The following is an 18,594-nucleotide window of genomic DNA, read 5'->3' on the forward strand; positions in this document are numbered from 1 at the left end:
TAATTCGAGTGCCTTGCCGCTCTCCCATCCTCACTACATACAGCACTAAGCTGGCATGATCTCTATCAGTCAGGAGGTTGAAAGTGGATGTCCATAATCTCTCCCTCAGCTGAGAGTGTATCCAATACAAGGGGTTGCTCTTCGGTATGAGTAGGAATAATGAGTGAGCTGGGAAGTGGAGTAAAAGAAATCCAAATGTAGTCCTCCTCTTGGAACAATTTTCAGACGAACATCAGTTACGAACAAAACAAATGAGATCAGATGAGTGAAGGCTGTAGGGTGTGTCTGCAGTCTAGCCAAAGCCTTTCTAATGGCTACGGAACATCTTCAGTAGATGTCTTCATGTTTTATTTTAGTCACCCCCACCCTCCTCCCCAACCCGCCTTCTGCCTCTTTCCGTCTGTCACCTCCCTCCCATGCGCCCAGATGTGCTGTCCAGTGCAGCAACCATGGCTACCTCCCATTGGCCAGTCACTGTTCACGGTGGACTGTGATTGGTGGCCCTGAGTGAGAACAGTTCTCATTGTTGCTTGCGTGACCAGAAGCGGCCTGCGATGGAGCCAAAAGATAAGCCTTGCTTCTTGTGTTGAGAAAGCTCTGTCAGCCTCTGCTCCTCCTCCTGCCCGCACAAAAACACAAGAATTGCACGATAAATGGCAGAACTGAACAAAACCAGATGAACACCAGAGCAGATTTAAAGATAAACACTGGATTTTTTAAAAAATAAATGAAAACACACTTGCAATCCATTCCTTTAAAATTATGCTAAAGTCTTTTCATATACAGAACTTGAGTTTCGTTAATACAAATCACAACAGATATTGGCACTCTTCGACAGACACACAAATCATGCAGAAAAAATAAAGGCAGGAATGCAGCAATACCAGTGCCAGCTGTGCTTGTCTCTTTTTGAAGGCTTCAATGGGGTCCTCTTCATGAGCATAGTTTTCCAGCACACTACGAACATCTTCCACACCACTCACTGCGATTGCTGTCACAGGACACAGATTCAGAGGAGTTAATTGTAAAGTACTGATGTCACAAAAGATAGCCACGCATGCTTACACGCACGCTTACTCTTCAGAAAAGCAGCCAGGTCATAGAGCGTGCGGTCCTCAGAGTTGCCATCCCACTTGCGCAGGGCCATGCCATTAAAGGGCTGCAGGCTGAAAGCTTCTCGCTTGCAGTCTACTACAATCACTTTAGATGTATCTCTGTTCAGACAAGACACGTCCTGTGGAAAAGAAAGAGAGAGCAAGTGGGAGAGAGAGAGAAAGAAAAAGAGAGATACATCACCTAAGCATGTTCATCAGTTAAAAAAAGCTAACTGATGCATTTTTATTTTTGGATGGTGCACTAAGTTTTTAATGTGTCCTTTCTAGTCAGTATTATTTCCTTCTTCATTGACCTGTGTTAAATTGAAAAATAATTATGTTCTATACTAAATAACTAACTAACTAAGTCATGCCCATGTAATGACACTGACATTAACCATATTCACACCTAAGCATCTGTAGAGAAGTGCAAACTGTTAACACCCATTCATCGACCCCTGTAGAGTCACACACACACACACACACACACACACACACACACACACACACACACACACACACACACACACACACACACACACACACACACACACACACACACACACACACACACACACAGGCAGCTGTCTCAGTGGAGGGCCCCCAGAACAGATGGAAAGGGACGCTGCACTCTCCCTATCACTAGGGTCATCTGTATCCCCCCGAGAGGCCTGAACACAGGGGCCGGGCACAAGCGACAGCGGGCGAAAGAGAGAGAGAGAGAGAGAGGGTCAAACAGGAACAGACAGACAGCTAAGAGGGAGAGCTAAATACAGAGTGGACTAGGTGAAAAGGAGAGGACACACGCAGCATGAATCACCATAAACAAAGCACGTCTGCCCCCCACCCCCGAGATCCACGAGAAATCAGTTGCCCATGCAGGTTTAACGGAGACCTCTGACCAACCAGTATACGCACGTGTGTGTGTGTGTGTGTGTGTGTGTGTGTGTGTGTGTGTTTGTAAATATAGTGAGGTTATTGCACTCTCTGCAGAACAGGTGAAATGAATGTGAACCGGTCATAAGTCATGCATTCGACGGTGAACTGGGGATCATCAGTTCTATTAATGCATGCAATTTACACTGACATAAGGCCTGTGTGTGTGTGTGTGTGTGTGTGTGTGTGTGTGTGTGTGTCTGCGCACATTTTGTTAGCAGAGCAGTGTAAAGTGGGAGTAGAGCAAGAGTGTCAGGTTGCTGTATCAGACTGGATTTAATCCCCCAGGTAACGTGTGAGAAAAAGCGTTCTTCGAACCTACATGGGCCACCCCACCCCCTCACCCAGCTAGCCTCACAAGCACTCAATGACAAAAGTCAGGGTCTCCATCCACTGGTGTCATATCTACACATGCAAACTCACACACACACACACACACACACACACACACACACACACACACACACACACACACACACACACACACACACACGGGCGTGCGTGCTTGATGTGCCGACTGACAGAGCGCAACAGCTTCAGTGGGAGCAAACACTAATTTCCTAAACGATGAGCTTAAAGGACTTCATGGCTGACTGACCATTAATCCTAGCTAACCATGGGGAACATGCATCTTGCATTTGTTACAAACAGTCAGTCATGCATGCACAGAGATGTGCGCGCACACACACACACACGGCTGGCTGCCTCCCGCCCTACTGGCTTTTACTATGCCAGATGGGAAATGAGGGAGGGGAGAGAGAGAGGAGGAGGAGGAGAGAAAACAGGGCAAAAGGCAGAGAAAGGAGTGGTACTGAACTGAGCGTGGGCCAGGGAGAACACCGCCACGCTACTGGTGAAATGTGACCGGCTAGGCTATTGATAATGCACGCGCACACGCACTCGCACACACAGACGCAAACCCACATTCTTCCTCACTTACACATGCACTTCCATACTCCGAGCCCAAGCACTTCACATCCAAACATATTTGTACTTAATAATAATAATAATAATAATAATATTATTATTATTATTCATTCCACAACAGACACCCAGGGCTAAAACCCTCAGATCAGAGTTACTCTAATCTTTTAACAGAAAAGGTCTAATCATTAAACAAACAAAATACCAGAAAGTTGGTCCAGTGCACTCATGAACAGTTCATAGCCATAGCTTAAAATCTGTTTTAACACTATAACTGACATATAATGAGCATTCAATTTACTGTGTTCTCTGGGGTTACAAATACAATACAGGCTGAGTAATTTCTGGTATCAATTTTAAAAAATAAAAAAATAAATAAAATTCTGTGAACTTTGTTTTGGCTCTGAATCTATGAGACTAGTCATAAGAGTGGCACAATAAGAGGGTAACAATACGGTGGTCTGCAGGCATACGGAGAGCATGGCTCCAGTAACAGCGACCTAGGAGAGGCGAAGCAGAAGGTAAATGAGGCACAGTGACGGGGTGGAGAGATCAGGAGGAGAACAGGGCTGGAAACTCCCTGGACTTCTGTTCTGGACTTCTGGGAGAAGAGAGAAGAATGGTGATGTAGCACAAGGTGGGTGAAGGAGGAAGAAGAAGACGAAGAAGACGAAGAAGAAGACGAAGACGAAGAAATCAACATATGAGCAGAAGGACGGCATGGAGCAGAGACGCAGGGGGCATGGCATCATTATGCCGCAGGGGCTGCTGGACTGGGCTCTGCACAAAGAGCAGGTTTAAAATGCACCAACTCCACGACTACCAGAACAGAGAGGGCGATCACAATGAGAGAATGTGCAAGATGGCCATCGCTAGACAGCTAAAACACACAGGCCTCAGTGAAGGGTTCCTTATGGAAGAGCTGAAAGAGGTTGATGAATAAATATTTGGAAGATGAATAACTGTTTATATGGAGAGATATAAATAGATGGTGAAATCACTGCAGCATTAGCAGAAGACAGCATGATATGCTCATTACACTAAAATGCTTTATTGGAAAACACACTGAGGCATGCAACAACTCTGATCCATTTTACCAATGAAACTGTTTTTACCTTGACATGATGGCCCTCCACGTAGCGCGTGGCGTCCCGGAAGAGGCGGTACATGACAAAGCCCTGAGGGTCAATGCTGTCAATCAAGGGATAGGCCGTCTGCGTAAAAGAACCGTGTGTGGTTGGTCATATTCACATGGAAATGAATTCTGGACTAAATGAGAATGGTTTCCCGGGAAAAAACATTACATCACTTTCTGGTGAATGCCTATCGAGTACTTGACTCATCATCTTTACCATGTTTCATCAGAACATGATCACAGTTTACAGCAAGTATGTAGTAGTATGTGATAATGACACATTTAAGAAATTGAGGAAAATCTCAAGAGACTTTGTCAATTCATAAGCTTGAATCAAATTCATGTTGTTTGTTATATTTACATTTACGGCATTTAGGTGACGCTTTTATCCAAAGCGACTTACAATTATGGCCGAGTACATCTTGAGCAATTAAGGATTAAGGGCCTTGCTCAGGGGCCCAACAGTGGCAACTTGCCAGTAGGGTGGTCTCGAACTGGCAACCTTCCCATTACAAGTCAAGTACCTTAACCACTGAACCACCACTGTCCGTATTTATTTATTTATAGAAGCATCCATGCACTGCATATATCAGAGTAAGAACCAGCACAGAGAAATCTGTAAAGACAGGCGAGGCAGACTGAGAAGCCTTTTGCCAGCGCCCAGTCTCACAGCACCAGCTACTGCTGTCCACCGCCTCAAAGTCTGCTGCTACTGCGGGCAGAAAGGGCCACAGTTGGAGCCGGTTCTCCTCCGTGTGGAGCGATCAATCCATGGGCCGTTGCCAGGGAAGGGTGTCTGCAGGCTGCTAATGTGCCACTGATGCCCCAGCGCTTTGTGCCATTTTGTGTCATTGTGTCAATAGACCACCAGTGTGGCATGAGAGACAGTGACAAACACCATACAAACAAACAAAACATGGATTACAAAAACCACCACCCAATTAGACTCCATCCATGGCTTATCTGCATATGAATGTTGACACAATAGAGGCTTAGCCCCAGTATAAAAGACTTCACACACGCTTATGCACACATATCCCCAAAGGCAAGCCAACTCACATGGTTGCAGAGAAACAACTACGCCTGATAACACTGCTGGTGCAACATTAACAACAACAACAACAACAACAACAAAGATGCAAGGATTAGCATCTAAGTTAGAAATAAAAACACTGTTTAGGCAACGCTAGGTTTTAGCATTTCTACAGATATAGAAATAAGGACTTCAACACAAACCCGGCTATTGGCCTATTTGTATACAGCGTGTATGCTGTAACCACAACAAGACCCAGACCTCAACCTGTTATGAACAGGATTACACTTTCACATGTGATGTTTCAGAAGTGTGGCGTTGACCTCAATGCATGATGTGCATGGTCAGCACATCAAACAACAAATAAAGCATCTCATGCTCAGACTGCCAGACGGTGGCTCTTCTGCTCCTCGGGTCACTCACCATGCCCGTCTCCGATGTGAAGATGACGATCTCATAGAGGGGAGCAAGCTGTTGAAACAGGTAATCTATACCCGGCCTCTTCTTAAAACGCCAGCCAGTGGCTAACTACAGAAGACGACACAAATATTAAAAGATAAAAGATAAAAGGTGCAAATGATACAGGCTTAAATTAAGCTCCAGTGTACCTCCACAAAAGGGAGTAAAATTCACACTTTTCCTCTAGCGTGCAATACTGATGAGAAAAAGGAAACAGTGAATTTTATTTATTTCAATACATGTATTATTTTAAAAAGGGGGAACTGGATATTAGAGTACACTTCAGACTGGAAGCAGTACACAACTCCTCCCTTTTCTTGTTATCTGCTTCTAAGAAACAGCGTTCCCTGAATGGTTCAAAACATGAGCCAAAAGACACTGGTCTGGAGTAATACTCGAGGTTCTAACCGAGCTGCACTTGAACTGCTTCGGAAATCAAAGCCGGGGTGTGGCATGTGCTGGCTGCAGGCTGTTGGGGGTGGGGGGGGGGGTGCACAGGTGGGGTCAGCTTGCAGGAGTGCCGTGGCCCACCTGTTGCTCGCGTGGAGCCTGTCCATCCCAGCAAGCCAGGTGGGAATAGCTGTGGGGGGTGTCTACACTTACAGGTAGACGGCCCGACGGGTGCGGCCCAAGCAGCACACACTGCAGATGGCCTTCTATGACCGGCAGCAGAAATCAGCAAGTGTATAATGAAGGTTTTTGATGGCAAAGCTGCAATGCTAATCTTAAAGGCAGGTGCATTGCTCACAGGTGATGTTAACTCTAACATGGAGAGGTAAAGCTGAGGTTCAGCATACTTGGCGCCAATATTTGGATGCTACCGAAGGCCTTGATTAAGGTCTTAGCTTAGAATTTGAAGGTAAATTGTGCAGAGCTCCCGTTCAGGACACTCACCATTTCTCCATTCACCGATCTAATGTAGTAATGTGTAGTTACCTTCACATGCCTCAGTGCCATTGACAGCAACAGGCCATAGTGCGTTTCACAGCACAAGATTTTAAACCTCCAAGGTTGGAACTTTAGCCCTCTGCTGTAGCAAGTGAACTCCTGCATGGATATTTATTAGATGGGAAAGGACATACCGACCATTCTGGATGCAGCAGGACATCAGTGAGCTCGAGCACCAGGGTGTATGGAGGCTGGTAGTACGGCTCCTTCAGTGGGTCTGGGAGCAGCTTGGGGCTTGTGGGCTCAATGATCATCTGCAGAGAGGAGAGCCAGGAACTGCTGATGACTCACAGGGATGAGTTTAGGGGATGGCATGATGGCCAGATGAGTGTAAGGGAACTGCAGGATGACCGGATGGACTGAATGAGTGTATGGGAACTGCAGAATGATCGGATGAGTGTACGGAAACTGCAGGATGACTGGACGAGTGTACTGGAACTGCAGGATGATTAGATTCAAAGGAAGGAGTTGATTTTAGCTCACCTGTCTGTAGTCTTTAAAATATTTGAAGGCTCGTTTGAGCTGCTGGATAACTGGAACATCTACATGAAAGGAAAAGTAAAAAGATGCATGAAACCTGATTCCATGTTTTTACATTTTTTTCTCCCAAATGCATACATCAATAAACAATGTGACAGAAAAACAACATTTTGTGACAATACACGAGCACGTTAAACTATGTAAAACTATCATCCCACAATTCAGTTTAAGCATGCAATATTGCAAAATAGTTTCTAGGCTGTGTTAAATGCGGAATGGACGGCAGATAATAAAGGAACACATTTAAAATCAGCAAACAACAGCACTTCACACTATACATTTAGGTTTCATCATTTATACAAAAATGCCTTTAATTTTTTTCTTAATCAGGGTGAGCCTCATCCCAGCAAACGGCCGCTGATGGGAACAAAGCAGTACTCAAATTTTATGTACCTGTTCAAGACACCCCCCACCCTGTTAGAAGAGGTCAAGTTCAGTCAAAAAAGGCGGACGGCTGCAAGGACCGTTACGAAGACTGCTGACACCAAGGAAGCCAGACAGCATGGTCTGTTTTGAAGAGCCCCTTGTCCTAACCTTGTTTGCCAGTGTAATGGAGAAGAGGTCTATTGTTGCTCTAGAGAGGACCTGTGGTGCTCTGGAGGGGTGACCATTGAAACAGGCTGGAGGGAGTGATGGAAAGATCGATGGCTGGGCCCCCGGACTCAACAAAGGCCTCCATTAATCCGGTCCCTGGGTTAGCATATGCTCTGCAAGTTTGCCAAAGGCCATTATTACTCAATCACCTCTCTTCTCCGAGCCCTTTCTTTGGGTCGCGCTCGTTTGTTTCCTCCCTTCCTCCATCCACCTCCACCCCACCCACTGTGCTGCCGCCTCCAGTCGTGATAAACGGTTGGTAAATGTGGTCACATTTTTGCCGCAACGTGGAAGGACGACCCCACCTTTGTGGGCTCACAGCACCGCGAGCGGCTGTGGCCATCAGCACCGTCAACGAAGGCTGTGTTGTTTGTTTTGGTTATTGAGGGGTTTGACTGCCTGGGGGTATGAGTCTGCAGGCAATACATAACGCACTGTTGGTGTAAACAAAAGCATCTAAGTTCAGTTAATAAGAGACACCCACGCTTTTGACCTGACCACATGCTTTTGACCTGACTACACCCCACCACACACATTTAAGCAACACCTTTCAGTGAGCACTGTAGAGAAAAAGCAACTTCATAGCAAAAGCCTCCCATCATGCAAGTCTGTGACTAGTTAGAACATGCAGTGTTGCTCAATCCAGTAATGCAGCCTTTGATTAAATGGAAGGACTTACAAATGCAGGCCACATATATCTTGATGTTTGAGGGAATGCCGTCACTTGCCAAGGCATAAGGGCATACAGAAGGATGCCTGTTTGCCAAGCAGCTCGCCTGCTTCCGGTCCCTAAGGACCACTCTGCTGCGAGGGCTCCACGCGCATCCATCCGCCTACCTTCTGCTGTGGGAGGGAGGGCGAGCGTGGGGCCAGGAGGCAGCCAGCACGCTTCTCCACTCCTCTTGGGGAGCGGGCGTTTCAACCCAGTCCCTAAAGTAATCATTGCCCTTCGTTATGGCATTAAATACTCTGGTGTTAGACACTCCAGAGGTCATAAATCAAGATGTTGTGTTTGGGGGGGTGGGGGGGGGGGGGGGGGGTAAACAGTTTGGGCCCCATGTGCAGTTAATTATACAATTATTTCTGCACAAGGTTTGAGATCTCACAGCCCACAATCTTGTTTGAAAATCAGTTCAGAAAGGCACAGCTGGCTCTCCATGGAAATAGCAATGAGCCATAGCTTCCCTTCATGGAATTTTATTGATCATATCTTTCTACACCATTATAAAACAGAACAGCCCCACAGTCCATTTGCATTTCAAATGTAAATTGAACAGGAGGAAATGATACCAGCAGAAACCCAAATTAAAAGCTTACATCATATTGAAAAAGATGACACACAAGTCTCTTCCAGGGTTCTAAGATGTCCATTAATTGAGAGTTCATACAATGTGCACTTGCCATTTACACATTGTGTGTTAGATGGCCAACAGCAGAGCAATCCCCAACACAACAGTCTAAGGCATTCCATCTCTAACATGCCCTTCATACACCAGTTCATGACAGAAAGCCTTGATGGACAAGGAGGTCTGAACTTACCATTATCAAACTCGTCTGGGATCTGAAAAACATAGACGTGGAGAAGGTGAGGCAATATGAAAAAATGCTACAGATGTGTGCAAGTTAAATTAAATTAAGAATTAAAATGTGGGTACACATCTGAACACATCAAAGCAGGTACAGTACAGTGGATCAATACTGATCTTCTGTATTGATCTACAAAAGATGACACTGCTTATATGGCAATCCGTTAATTTATTTATAAACACATTTTACTTTGCCCACATAAGTTGGAAACAGAGTCGTACGTCCTACTCAGTCGAACTTCACCTAACAGTGTCTATTGGTTTTACAGATATGAACAGACAAAAATACAGGGCAGCCTTATATCTGGCCTGAGCAAAGCTCCCAGTCCTTGTGAAGCTATTACAGAAGCCAAGGGTATAGATCCAAATAATAAACCCTAGCAAAAAAAAAAAAAAAAAAAGTCCATAAACCTGAAACCACACACCTAAAAGTGAAACCGCTTGAGAACACCTTTAAAAAGAATGAAAGTGAGTCGCAAATATCCTGCTGAACTTTAACCCATTTTTCCCCGATTAAAAGGAAGCTAAATCAAAAGACAGGAAAGGAAGTAAAAAAAAGTGGGCGCTGTGAAAGCCACAGAGATTAAGAAAATGGAGTCATGGTGATAAATGCACTAGCTGCTTGGAAATCAGTGCCTGAGTATATTGTTCTTCCCTATGCAAAAAGACAGGCTGGTTCATGCACAAATGCACTTTCTTTGATAAACTGCCCGCTGCATTACAGGAACAAACTGTCAACAGCCTTACACAAACAAAACTTCTGGCAGATCAGAGAAAGAAAATGCCAAGAAATGTTGGAGACATTCAGCTCTCTGCTGGTAGCCTAGACGAGGAGGAGGAAAAACTAGAGAGATTGAAGAAGATAAGCAGGGTAAAACAAAGCTTCAGTAGGGTCTTAAGCTCCTCCCCTGCTGTACTCTTCAATTATCTGGGCACCAGAGCAATCCATCAATCAGCAGCGAGATATACAACCAAGCTAATGAATATTCAGCTGCATCTGCCAGGAGGCCCTCTTGGGGGTCTGACCCCCCCCCCACCCCTCAAGGGAAGAAGTGCCACATGATGGCTTGTGGGACCTTTCAGGAAATACAGTGCAGAAAGGGGAGGGGGGGGGATCCATACCCATGTCTCTACAGCAACATATGAGAATTAGTTATAACAACAACAACAACATAATAATAATAATAATCATAACAAAAACAAATAAGCACAGCCTGTTGGAGCATAAAATTAGTGTCTTTAGTGATGTTGGTAAATAATGACTTAAGCTGAAGCTTAATAATAATGAAATCATTACCTCCTTTTGTCAAGTATACATTAGTGATAGTGTTGCAGGACCTTGGAAAAGCAAGCATGGAGTGGATAAGTCGTCTAGTCATCTCACACACACACACACACACACACACACACACACACACACACACACACACACACACACACACACACAGCGGTGCTGGAATCCGACAGTCCTAGTGCAGATTGCACAAGACCTTTGAGATAATAATAGTAAGCTAAACAGTTCCACAATTGGAGGCAGTAAATGAGACGCATCACTTTCAATCACCTGCTTAGCCACTTACTTTCCTGGCACTGGTTGGCTACTGTGATGGAGCGAAAAAGGTAACAGAAAGTTGGCTCTAACATGAAGTCTAACATGCAGCCCTGTGCAATCTTTCCTTCTTTTTCTTTAATTTTTACAGCAATCCTCACTTTGCTGTCTAAATACACATAGAGCAGGCTCTTTTCAAACTTCATGCCTCCTCCTGCTCTTTGGAAACCACGCCATCTCATGGTGAGTTCAGGTTATTACCGCTGCCCTTTCCTTACCCTCTTAACATATAAAACTGTATAAGAAAACAGATTCCACATCTGAAGTATTCATATATGAATACACTTGTTCATAATGATCTTTGTTGAGTAACAAAACTGAGGTATAAGCAAGTTCTTGAACCTATGGAGTCTTGCACAGGGAACTCTAAACCACCATTTTGAGGGCACATCATACACACTGTTTAATACTATACCTTTATCATCCCCTGATTATCCTTAGTAGTAACAGTAGTAATAATAATAAATAATAATAGCAGCAATAATAACTAACTAACTAACTAACAAGAATAATAGCAGCAGTAGATGATAACACCTTGAAGGAACAAAATAAGAAATTCTGCTCAGATACTGGAGAGGTCATGACATTTTACCTTGAAGTAAATAAACAGATGCAAATGTTACCTAAAAGAACTGGAGAAACTAAGCAAGTCTACTGCAGATGTTCTGAACAAGTTAGAGCCTTCTGAAATAAAAACACTAATAATAACAGAGCTTGTCTCTGGCTGGACACACACACACACACACACACACAACTGGGATCGTACTGTAATGACGTGTGACTTGAAGGGTCTTGTGCCTGACCACAGAGACCCAGACACATGAGAACAAGATTGCACTCTTTCTCCCAGGCAGTCACCTCCAGCCACGGCCCTGGAGGTGTACGGAGCAGCACCCTCGCTGCCTGGCACACTCCGCACGTGCCCCTCGCAACCTCCCCCCATGCCTGCATGCTCTGCTCACTCAGCCTGGGGCCCAAAAGGTGGACAACAGGATAATTACAGTTGAGAAGAGTGTCTTTTGTAGAGGTGCTACTCCTGACGACAGTTAGGTGGGCCACACGAAGATGCCGTCTGGTTAAGAAGTGTGCCCTTCACACGTCTGCACCGGTGCAAGACTCCTTCAACGAGGGCAGATGGTTAACTTTCAGCAAAACTGCATATACATAAAGGGAAACACGATTCCCTTATATTCAACACTAGTTCCCTATTCAATAAACAGGCTGGACAGAATATATGACAGAAAACTTTGCATGACGGGGAACAGACACAAAAAGCCTGATCTAGAGTAACAGTAAGCCATTGTACTATGCAGTCAGAGTTCAGCAAGGCATAATACATTATTCCAATTTTCCAAATAACTAGATGCATGCTAAGCATAACTGCACACACACACACACAAAGAGATGGAGACGGTTCTGGACACACTCTGAGCAGTACAATCACCATACAGCCTAGGGGTTTTAGACTATAGACCCACAGGTCTAGTTACACACTTCACACAGCAAAACACTGAATGCATACCACGGTACACTGCCCAAAGTATGCAATTTTCAAGTTAGTGCCGAAACTTGTGCGAGTTAGGGCACGGAGGACGCAGGTGCTGTTTCAGCGAAACAAAACACATAGTAATGATGGGGACGACAGAACCACTCCTGATATTCCAGCTTCAGCAACCAGCATGGACATTACAAAGCAGCGGAAGTTAACTTCATCTCAGCCACAGAACACATGTTGGGTTGTGTGTGAAACCCACCTACTCTGGCAATTTTATCAGATACATTTTTTAATGTTAAACTTGAGGAACACAGACCAGCAAACGCTATCTGTGTGTACTTATTATCATGACATTTTGTCTCATTAAAGAAACAATATCATGCTGAACTAAGCAAAAATTAACCTAGATAAATAATTCATGCCAGCACAAAGATGCAAAGACTTTCTCTGATTTTGGTCACCCCCATTTTTAATCCAGCTCCACGAACCAGATATATTCAGACATTCCGCCACCGTGCCAGTGCTTCTTAAATCCCAGGCAATTGAGCTCTGCTTAAGTAAATTTGACTCATTTTCACCATTACAATGTAGTTACATGCTATAAACAAGTTACCATATACTTATGCCTACGAGAAACTTGCTATAAAAAATAAGCTTCTGCTTCAAGTGAGTACATTGTAATCAGACATGTGAGAGATGGAGGAGGCTCATTCTGCCTCTCTGCTTAGTCCTGTAATGCTGTATTGTTAAAGTCAGGGCCTCAGGCTGAAGCTATGTGAGTAACACCCTCTTGTGGACAAATAATTCGAAGCAGCAAAAGAGGTGGTTTATATAAAAACAAACAAAAACCAAACACACACCTTCTCCTGTAAATCATTACAGCAGATACTGACACTGACACTGACACTGACACACACACACACACACACACACACACACACACACACACACACACACACACACACACGTTCTGGTGCTCATTGGTTATTAGTAGTTACTTATTCTTTTTCATAAGATTATTTTTTTGATTTTCTCAAAGCTTACTGACATTTTCATATATAAAAAATACTGAATATTACATCAGTATAACATGCTGGGCCACCCCAGGAGCATGGGTTCCCTTTTGAGTCTTGGTGCAGAACAGTTCTTCCTTAATCCACCAAGAGAGTTTTTCCTTGCCACAGCAACAGCTGGCTTGCTCATTAGGGATCTTGAGCCCAACATTTATAAAGCTGCTGTGTATAAACATCGGTTGTAAAAAGCGCTATATAAATAAATTTGACTTTAGAGTAAAATGCATCAAAAATGTTTTATGCCTGTTGGACCTTCAGAAGAGGAACAACTGAAACAAAATGGTGTGCTCATCATGGGAAAGGGTTTGAGTTCCCGCTCTCACAGTCCCAAGTTAACAAGGAGAGGACAGCCAATTTACAGCTCCACCAACACCTCTGGCACACTTCACGTTTGGTTCCTAAGAAATCTCATAAATGAAAGATGTGGAGAGGAGGTAATCATCCCGATCCCACACCCACCTCCTGCCACATGTCATGGAAACATGGTGTCATTAGTGAAGCCAGGCAGATACCTTCAGGGCTGTCAAAGTGTGCCTTCAGATATTTGTGCTAACACTCAAGACAGCAGGCTCACAGAAACCAGAACTGGCAGCCAGCAAGGAGCCTTGGCTTGGTGTTTGACCATTTTCATGATGTTGGAATTATAAGTCCCTTTTTAAAACCAGGTGCCAGTTCTGATCCTTTGATATACTACTAGCTACCATCAACTGCTAAATAAGAACTATTCAAATATTTTCACTGTAAACTTGCATGCCCTTTAACATGATAATTCTCTTACACTCTTTTCTTGAAAATATGCACATTGGTATATGCTTGACACCGTTATCTTAAAATTGTCTTAAATTCTCTTTTAAACTGACGAGCAAGCTGAGGGGCTTGTAAAACACCTCTAATAGCTCATGAATGTATGAGGCTGATAAACATTTCAGATATGTAAACAAATCACAATTGTTGAATCAATTATTTGGCCTAATAAAAAGACAAGAGTCCTTAAGGTACTGGTTCACTATAGCATGAGGGACAGGATGAAGGTTCTGTACTTCTGATCACAAGGTCTTCTACCCCCTGTCCTTCAGACCGACAGATTGAGGTGTGTGATTGCGCATCACAAGGCCCATTCAACTCAAGATCACACATAGTTGACAAGTGTGTCCTTACAAGGTAAGCATTTTATGGGCTATAGAGCCTGAAAAGGATCTCCCAAAGAGGAAATAAGGATGGCTGTAGTCTTTGAAGTAACAACATTCCCACACTTTGATACACAGCAAATGTCACTCAGAGATGTCCTGCTCTTTGAAGGTCTTACAGTTTTGGTCTTCAGAAGCCACACACACAGAGGCTTTGTTCAATGTCACAAAAGCATTTCACCAAGCTTAGCATTGCACTCATATGCAATTCCTGGTCCACTCAAATTAATACTATATCCATGTTTATATTAATGGACTGATACAGCTTCTATAAGAATTAGATTTGGCTAAATCACATGGAAATTAACAGATGTGTCTCTGGTGTCTAATGTGAAATAAATATTGAATGAATAAGTTTCAGACCAGAATACTAAACTAAAACAAACATATAAACAAACCTCTAATGACCATCTGTCCATGTCTGAACTGTAACCTAAAGAAATGCTGAGCAACACGACGCTGCACAATAGTTGCTCCATGACAGAACTTTTTTTTTATTGGTTATACATGTAAAAATGCTATTTAATATTCCATTGCTTAATATAAATAATATAATATAATAATATAAATAATTGTAATAATTTTAGACCACCATTTATTTTGTCAAAAAAAAACCAAAAAAAAAAACCCTCCACCTTCTTCGGAAATCTAGAGCATCATGCTGAGCTTAGAGCTGTTATTCAGAAAACAATAAATATTATAACAGGATGCAAGCCCCTTTGACAGCAAACCTGACAATACTGAATTAGAGTAGCCCACTTCTACTACAAGGGAAAAGTAACATGTACGAGATCCAACGCCATCAGTGTCGACACACTCCATTCATCTCCTTTTACATTGCTCCTCGCTGTGAAGTGAACACTTTGAAGTGGACCTAAAGTCATAAATTAAATCTCACCTGCTCTCTACTCATTCACACTCCCCTGTGAAGTGTGCCTTATGAAGAGAACCTTCCGCTGGCCACCACCAACTTCTAACACATTCAATAGTTACGGCAGAGGTTGAGGGCTCTTACTATGGGCTAGGGGAGGGGTCATCAGAAAAGCACCCATGGTGTGGAGATCAAGTGAGGAAGTGTGCCGCAGTTGTCGTTTGGCACACTTCCCACCTCAGGGCTCTAGGAAACTTCTAAATGATTCAACACCTTGAAGCCTGTCAAAAGTCCTGTTATAAAACCATGTTTAGTCACACAGATGCTTTAAATGTAAATTGAGTTAAAAATGATGAATTGCAAACCATGTCAGAAGCTTTGGCACAGGTTTACCAAAATGATGAACATTTGTCTTGTTCTCCCTCCACCCCCCCGGTAGAAATGCACCCACCTTATTTCCGTGTTCATCCACAGAGTTGCTACCTAGAGGTGCAAGGCAAACAATCACTGTTTGATATTTAGCATTTTAATATTCAGAATTAAAAACTTCTTGATCTCAGAAAGATCATGGTGAAACTAACCCTGTTGAACACTATAAAAACAGTGGCATCCATATTTCACAGGATACATTCATTTACGGATATACAAAGGTTCATACTATGTTGCATTATAAATTATGGGTCTCATTCATGAAAGAAAAGCAAAAACTAACAATATTAACTACCTAATAAGTCAGAAAGTGAAAGAAAACGTTCAGGTATAGAGATCTGGAGCTCCTCTGGGAGGAGAACAGCCAATAAATGCATAATAATTTATAAATCATACACTACAAAACTAACTTTGTTGACCTAGAAAATAAACTGAGTTCTCAGGAAAAACATTAGAACTGTATACGTCCGGGAAATGATGGCCAATAGTGACATGCCTAATTATACCCAATTGTGTAAGTGGCACTGACAAAGTTGAAAATGGCACGACTCAATGCAGTTAATGGTCGATTTCTGGGATTGGACAGAATCTCATCGCCAACATTTTTGGGACTGATGCCTTACAGAAGTTTCACAAATAATGCTGACACTGCATTCAAAAAGAAAAGAATAAAGACAAACGCGTGATGGCAAGCCTGTCTTGTTTGTTGCAGTGCTAGCTGACGCATCACACAGTTTGCTCAATCTTTTCAAAGATTTCATGAAAAGAGACCCTACATGTCTTTTTAGTATTCATTATTTGTTGTTATAATAATAATAATAATAATAATAATAATAATAATAATAATTTATTATTATTATTATTAATAATCAATGTTGTTGTTTCTAGCCCAACTTAATCTTTACTCAATATTAGTTACCAATAATTTTACTTGGGTAGATATACAAACAAATGGAGAAGACAGATATTTTACATGTAAACAATTTCCTAAGAGCTACTTAAAACTTTTAATGACAAATAAAATTTTCACAAATTCCCAAAATAAATTTCATGTTATGGATAATATAACATATGGATCTTCACTTTCACCACCTTAACTCCTTATATGCATTAATCTTATATACATACCTCCTTAATATATATTCATGTGTTCCACACATCCAAATTTCAAATGATAATGTTCTTCTTCTTAAATCCTGTCAAGCCTTAGAAAGACAAAAGCTCGAGGACTCATCCCAGAAGAAAGACCCAGAGGATTTACTCACCGAATATGTACACCACACCCACTGCTCCACCAAGTCCCATGATTCCTGCCAAGCGAAGGACAACCTTCTTCGCATATGCTGTGTTTTCTTTCTGCTTTGTGTCCTCATGTTGGTCATTCTTCTTCTGGTCACAGCTGCCCTCTCCCACAGGAGGAGTCTGTTCCTGTGAGCACATCAAAACTGTTTAGTAAAAATCATTTGTACACGCCGCAAAGGTGTTAGTGTCACGACTAGTGTGAAATTATAACGCTCCCATCATTTAGTGCACACTTTTTAGCATTTAACATTGCTAAAACATTGCAAAACCTCACACTCAACTCACCTTCAATTATAAACAAGATCTTCAGATGGTAATCCTATTACAATGTGCTCCTGTAACAGCTACACAAAGCCAGCCTAAAAGGTCTGCGTGTCATGCTATAACTACACTGTTCTAACCTTAAACTGCCCATTTTTAATGACTACTCAGAAATGAATATATAATGCCAACACCTCTATTGCATACATTTAAAAAAAAAAAAAATCAGATTTAGAATAATTCTCATGATGAGACATTTCTATACACATGCAGGAATAAAGCAACTAGCTAGTAGTAGCACATGTCCAATTCAAACTGACCCTTTCTTGGAATATGTGAACAGATTCCACATGTAAACTACACTAGCTAGGTCGATTAATAACCAGTGGGTGTAAATGGTATTCTTTAAAACTGCGAGAAGACTTTTAGCTGCAACAAGTAATAAAATAGCTAAGCTAGATTAGCTCCCTAACCTACCTACCAAATAGCCCACAGATAGTTACCATTCTGCACAGAATACAAGCGTCAAAACGGCAATAATTTACCACACGATCCATTAGTTAGTTTTACAATACATAAAATACTATTAATTATGTGCCATTGAAGATAACGTTGCCTCCGTTAGCTGTCTGGGTAGTTTGCTAGCTAGCTAGCTTCGTACCGTCAAACACATCCAAACGGCAGACTTCATTCATACTGTCTCCTATATAATAAACACCTGTAAACGGTCACGAAAGAAAATTAAGATCAGTGATAGAAATCTCTTATACATGCACATCGCTGTACAATGTTTTCGCGGGGACGTGGGAAATTTCAAATGGGCAATGTACTTTAGACAAGAACTGACAGGTGAAGGAATGATACCTGGCTCTTCTGTTGCTTCTGAAGTCTCTCTTGTAATATTGCTTGAGCCAGTACCCCCGTGGCGCTCCTTTCTCCTCCTGCCGACTTATCGGCCGAGAGTGCTCTACCCAACTCTAACACCGCCGGGGCTAAAGGGCCCCTGACTCCTTTCCTCAACCGGAGGAGGCCCCGGCTCGCTAGAACACACATGGGGTACATTGACACCGCCGACATCTTGAATGCAAGCAGCTTGTCGCTCCAATGCGAGGGGAAAG

At 42.8% G+C, this 18,594-nt stretch overlaps 1 protein-coding gene across 1 annotated transcript; it reads right to left on the reverse strand.

The window, feature by feature from the left end:
• Positions 1-102: 102 nt before the first annotated feature.
• timm50 (translocase of inner mitochondrial membrane 50 homolog (S. cerevisiae)) lies at positions 103-18,566 on the reverse strand. The gene is made up of 11 exons (XM_026997686.2): positions 18,341-18,566; positions 17,179-17,341; positions 15,936-15,967; positions 9,203-9,224; positions 7,013-7,071; positions 6,664-6,783; positions 5,546-5,650; positions 4,070-4,168; positions 1,078-1,234; positions 885-991; positions 103-619 (listed from the first exon to the last, which is right to left on the reverse strand). Exons 1-11 carry the CDS (start codon positions 18,551-18,553, stop codon positions 521-523), a joined length of 1,176 nt encoding a protein of 391 aa, XP_026853487.2. The 5' UTR covers positions 18,554-18,566; the 3' UTR covers positions 103-520.
• Positions 18,567-18,594: the final 28 nt, after the last annotated feature.

This window comes from Electrophorus electricus, chromosome 15 (assembly GCF_013358815.1).
Source record: "Electrophorus electricus isolate fEleEle1 chromosome 15, fEleEle1.pri, whole genome shotgun sequence".
Lineage (NCBI taxonomy): Eukaryota > Metazoa > Chordata > Actinopteri > Gymnotiformes > Gymnotidae > Electrophorus > Electrophorus electricus.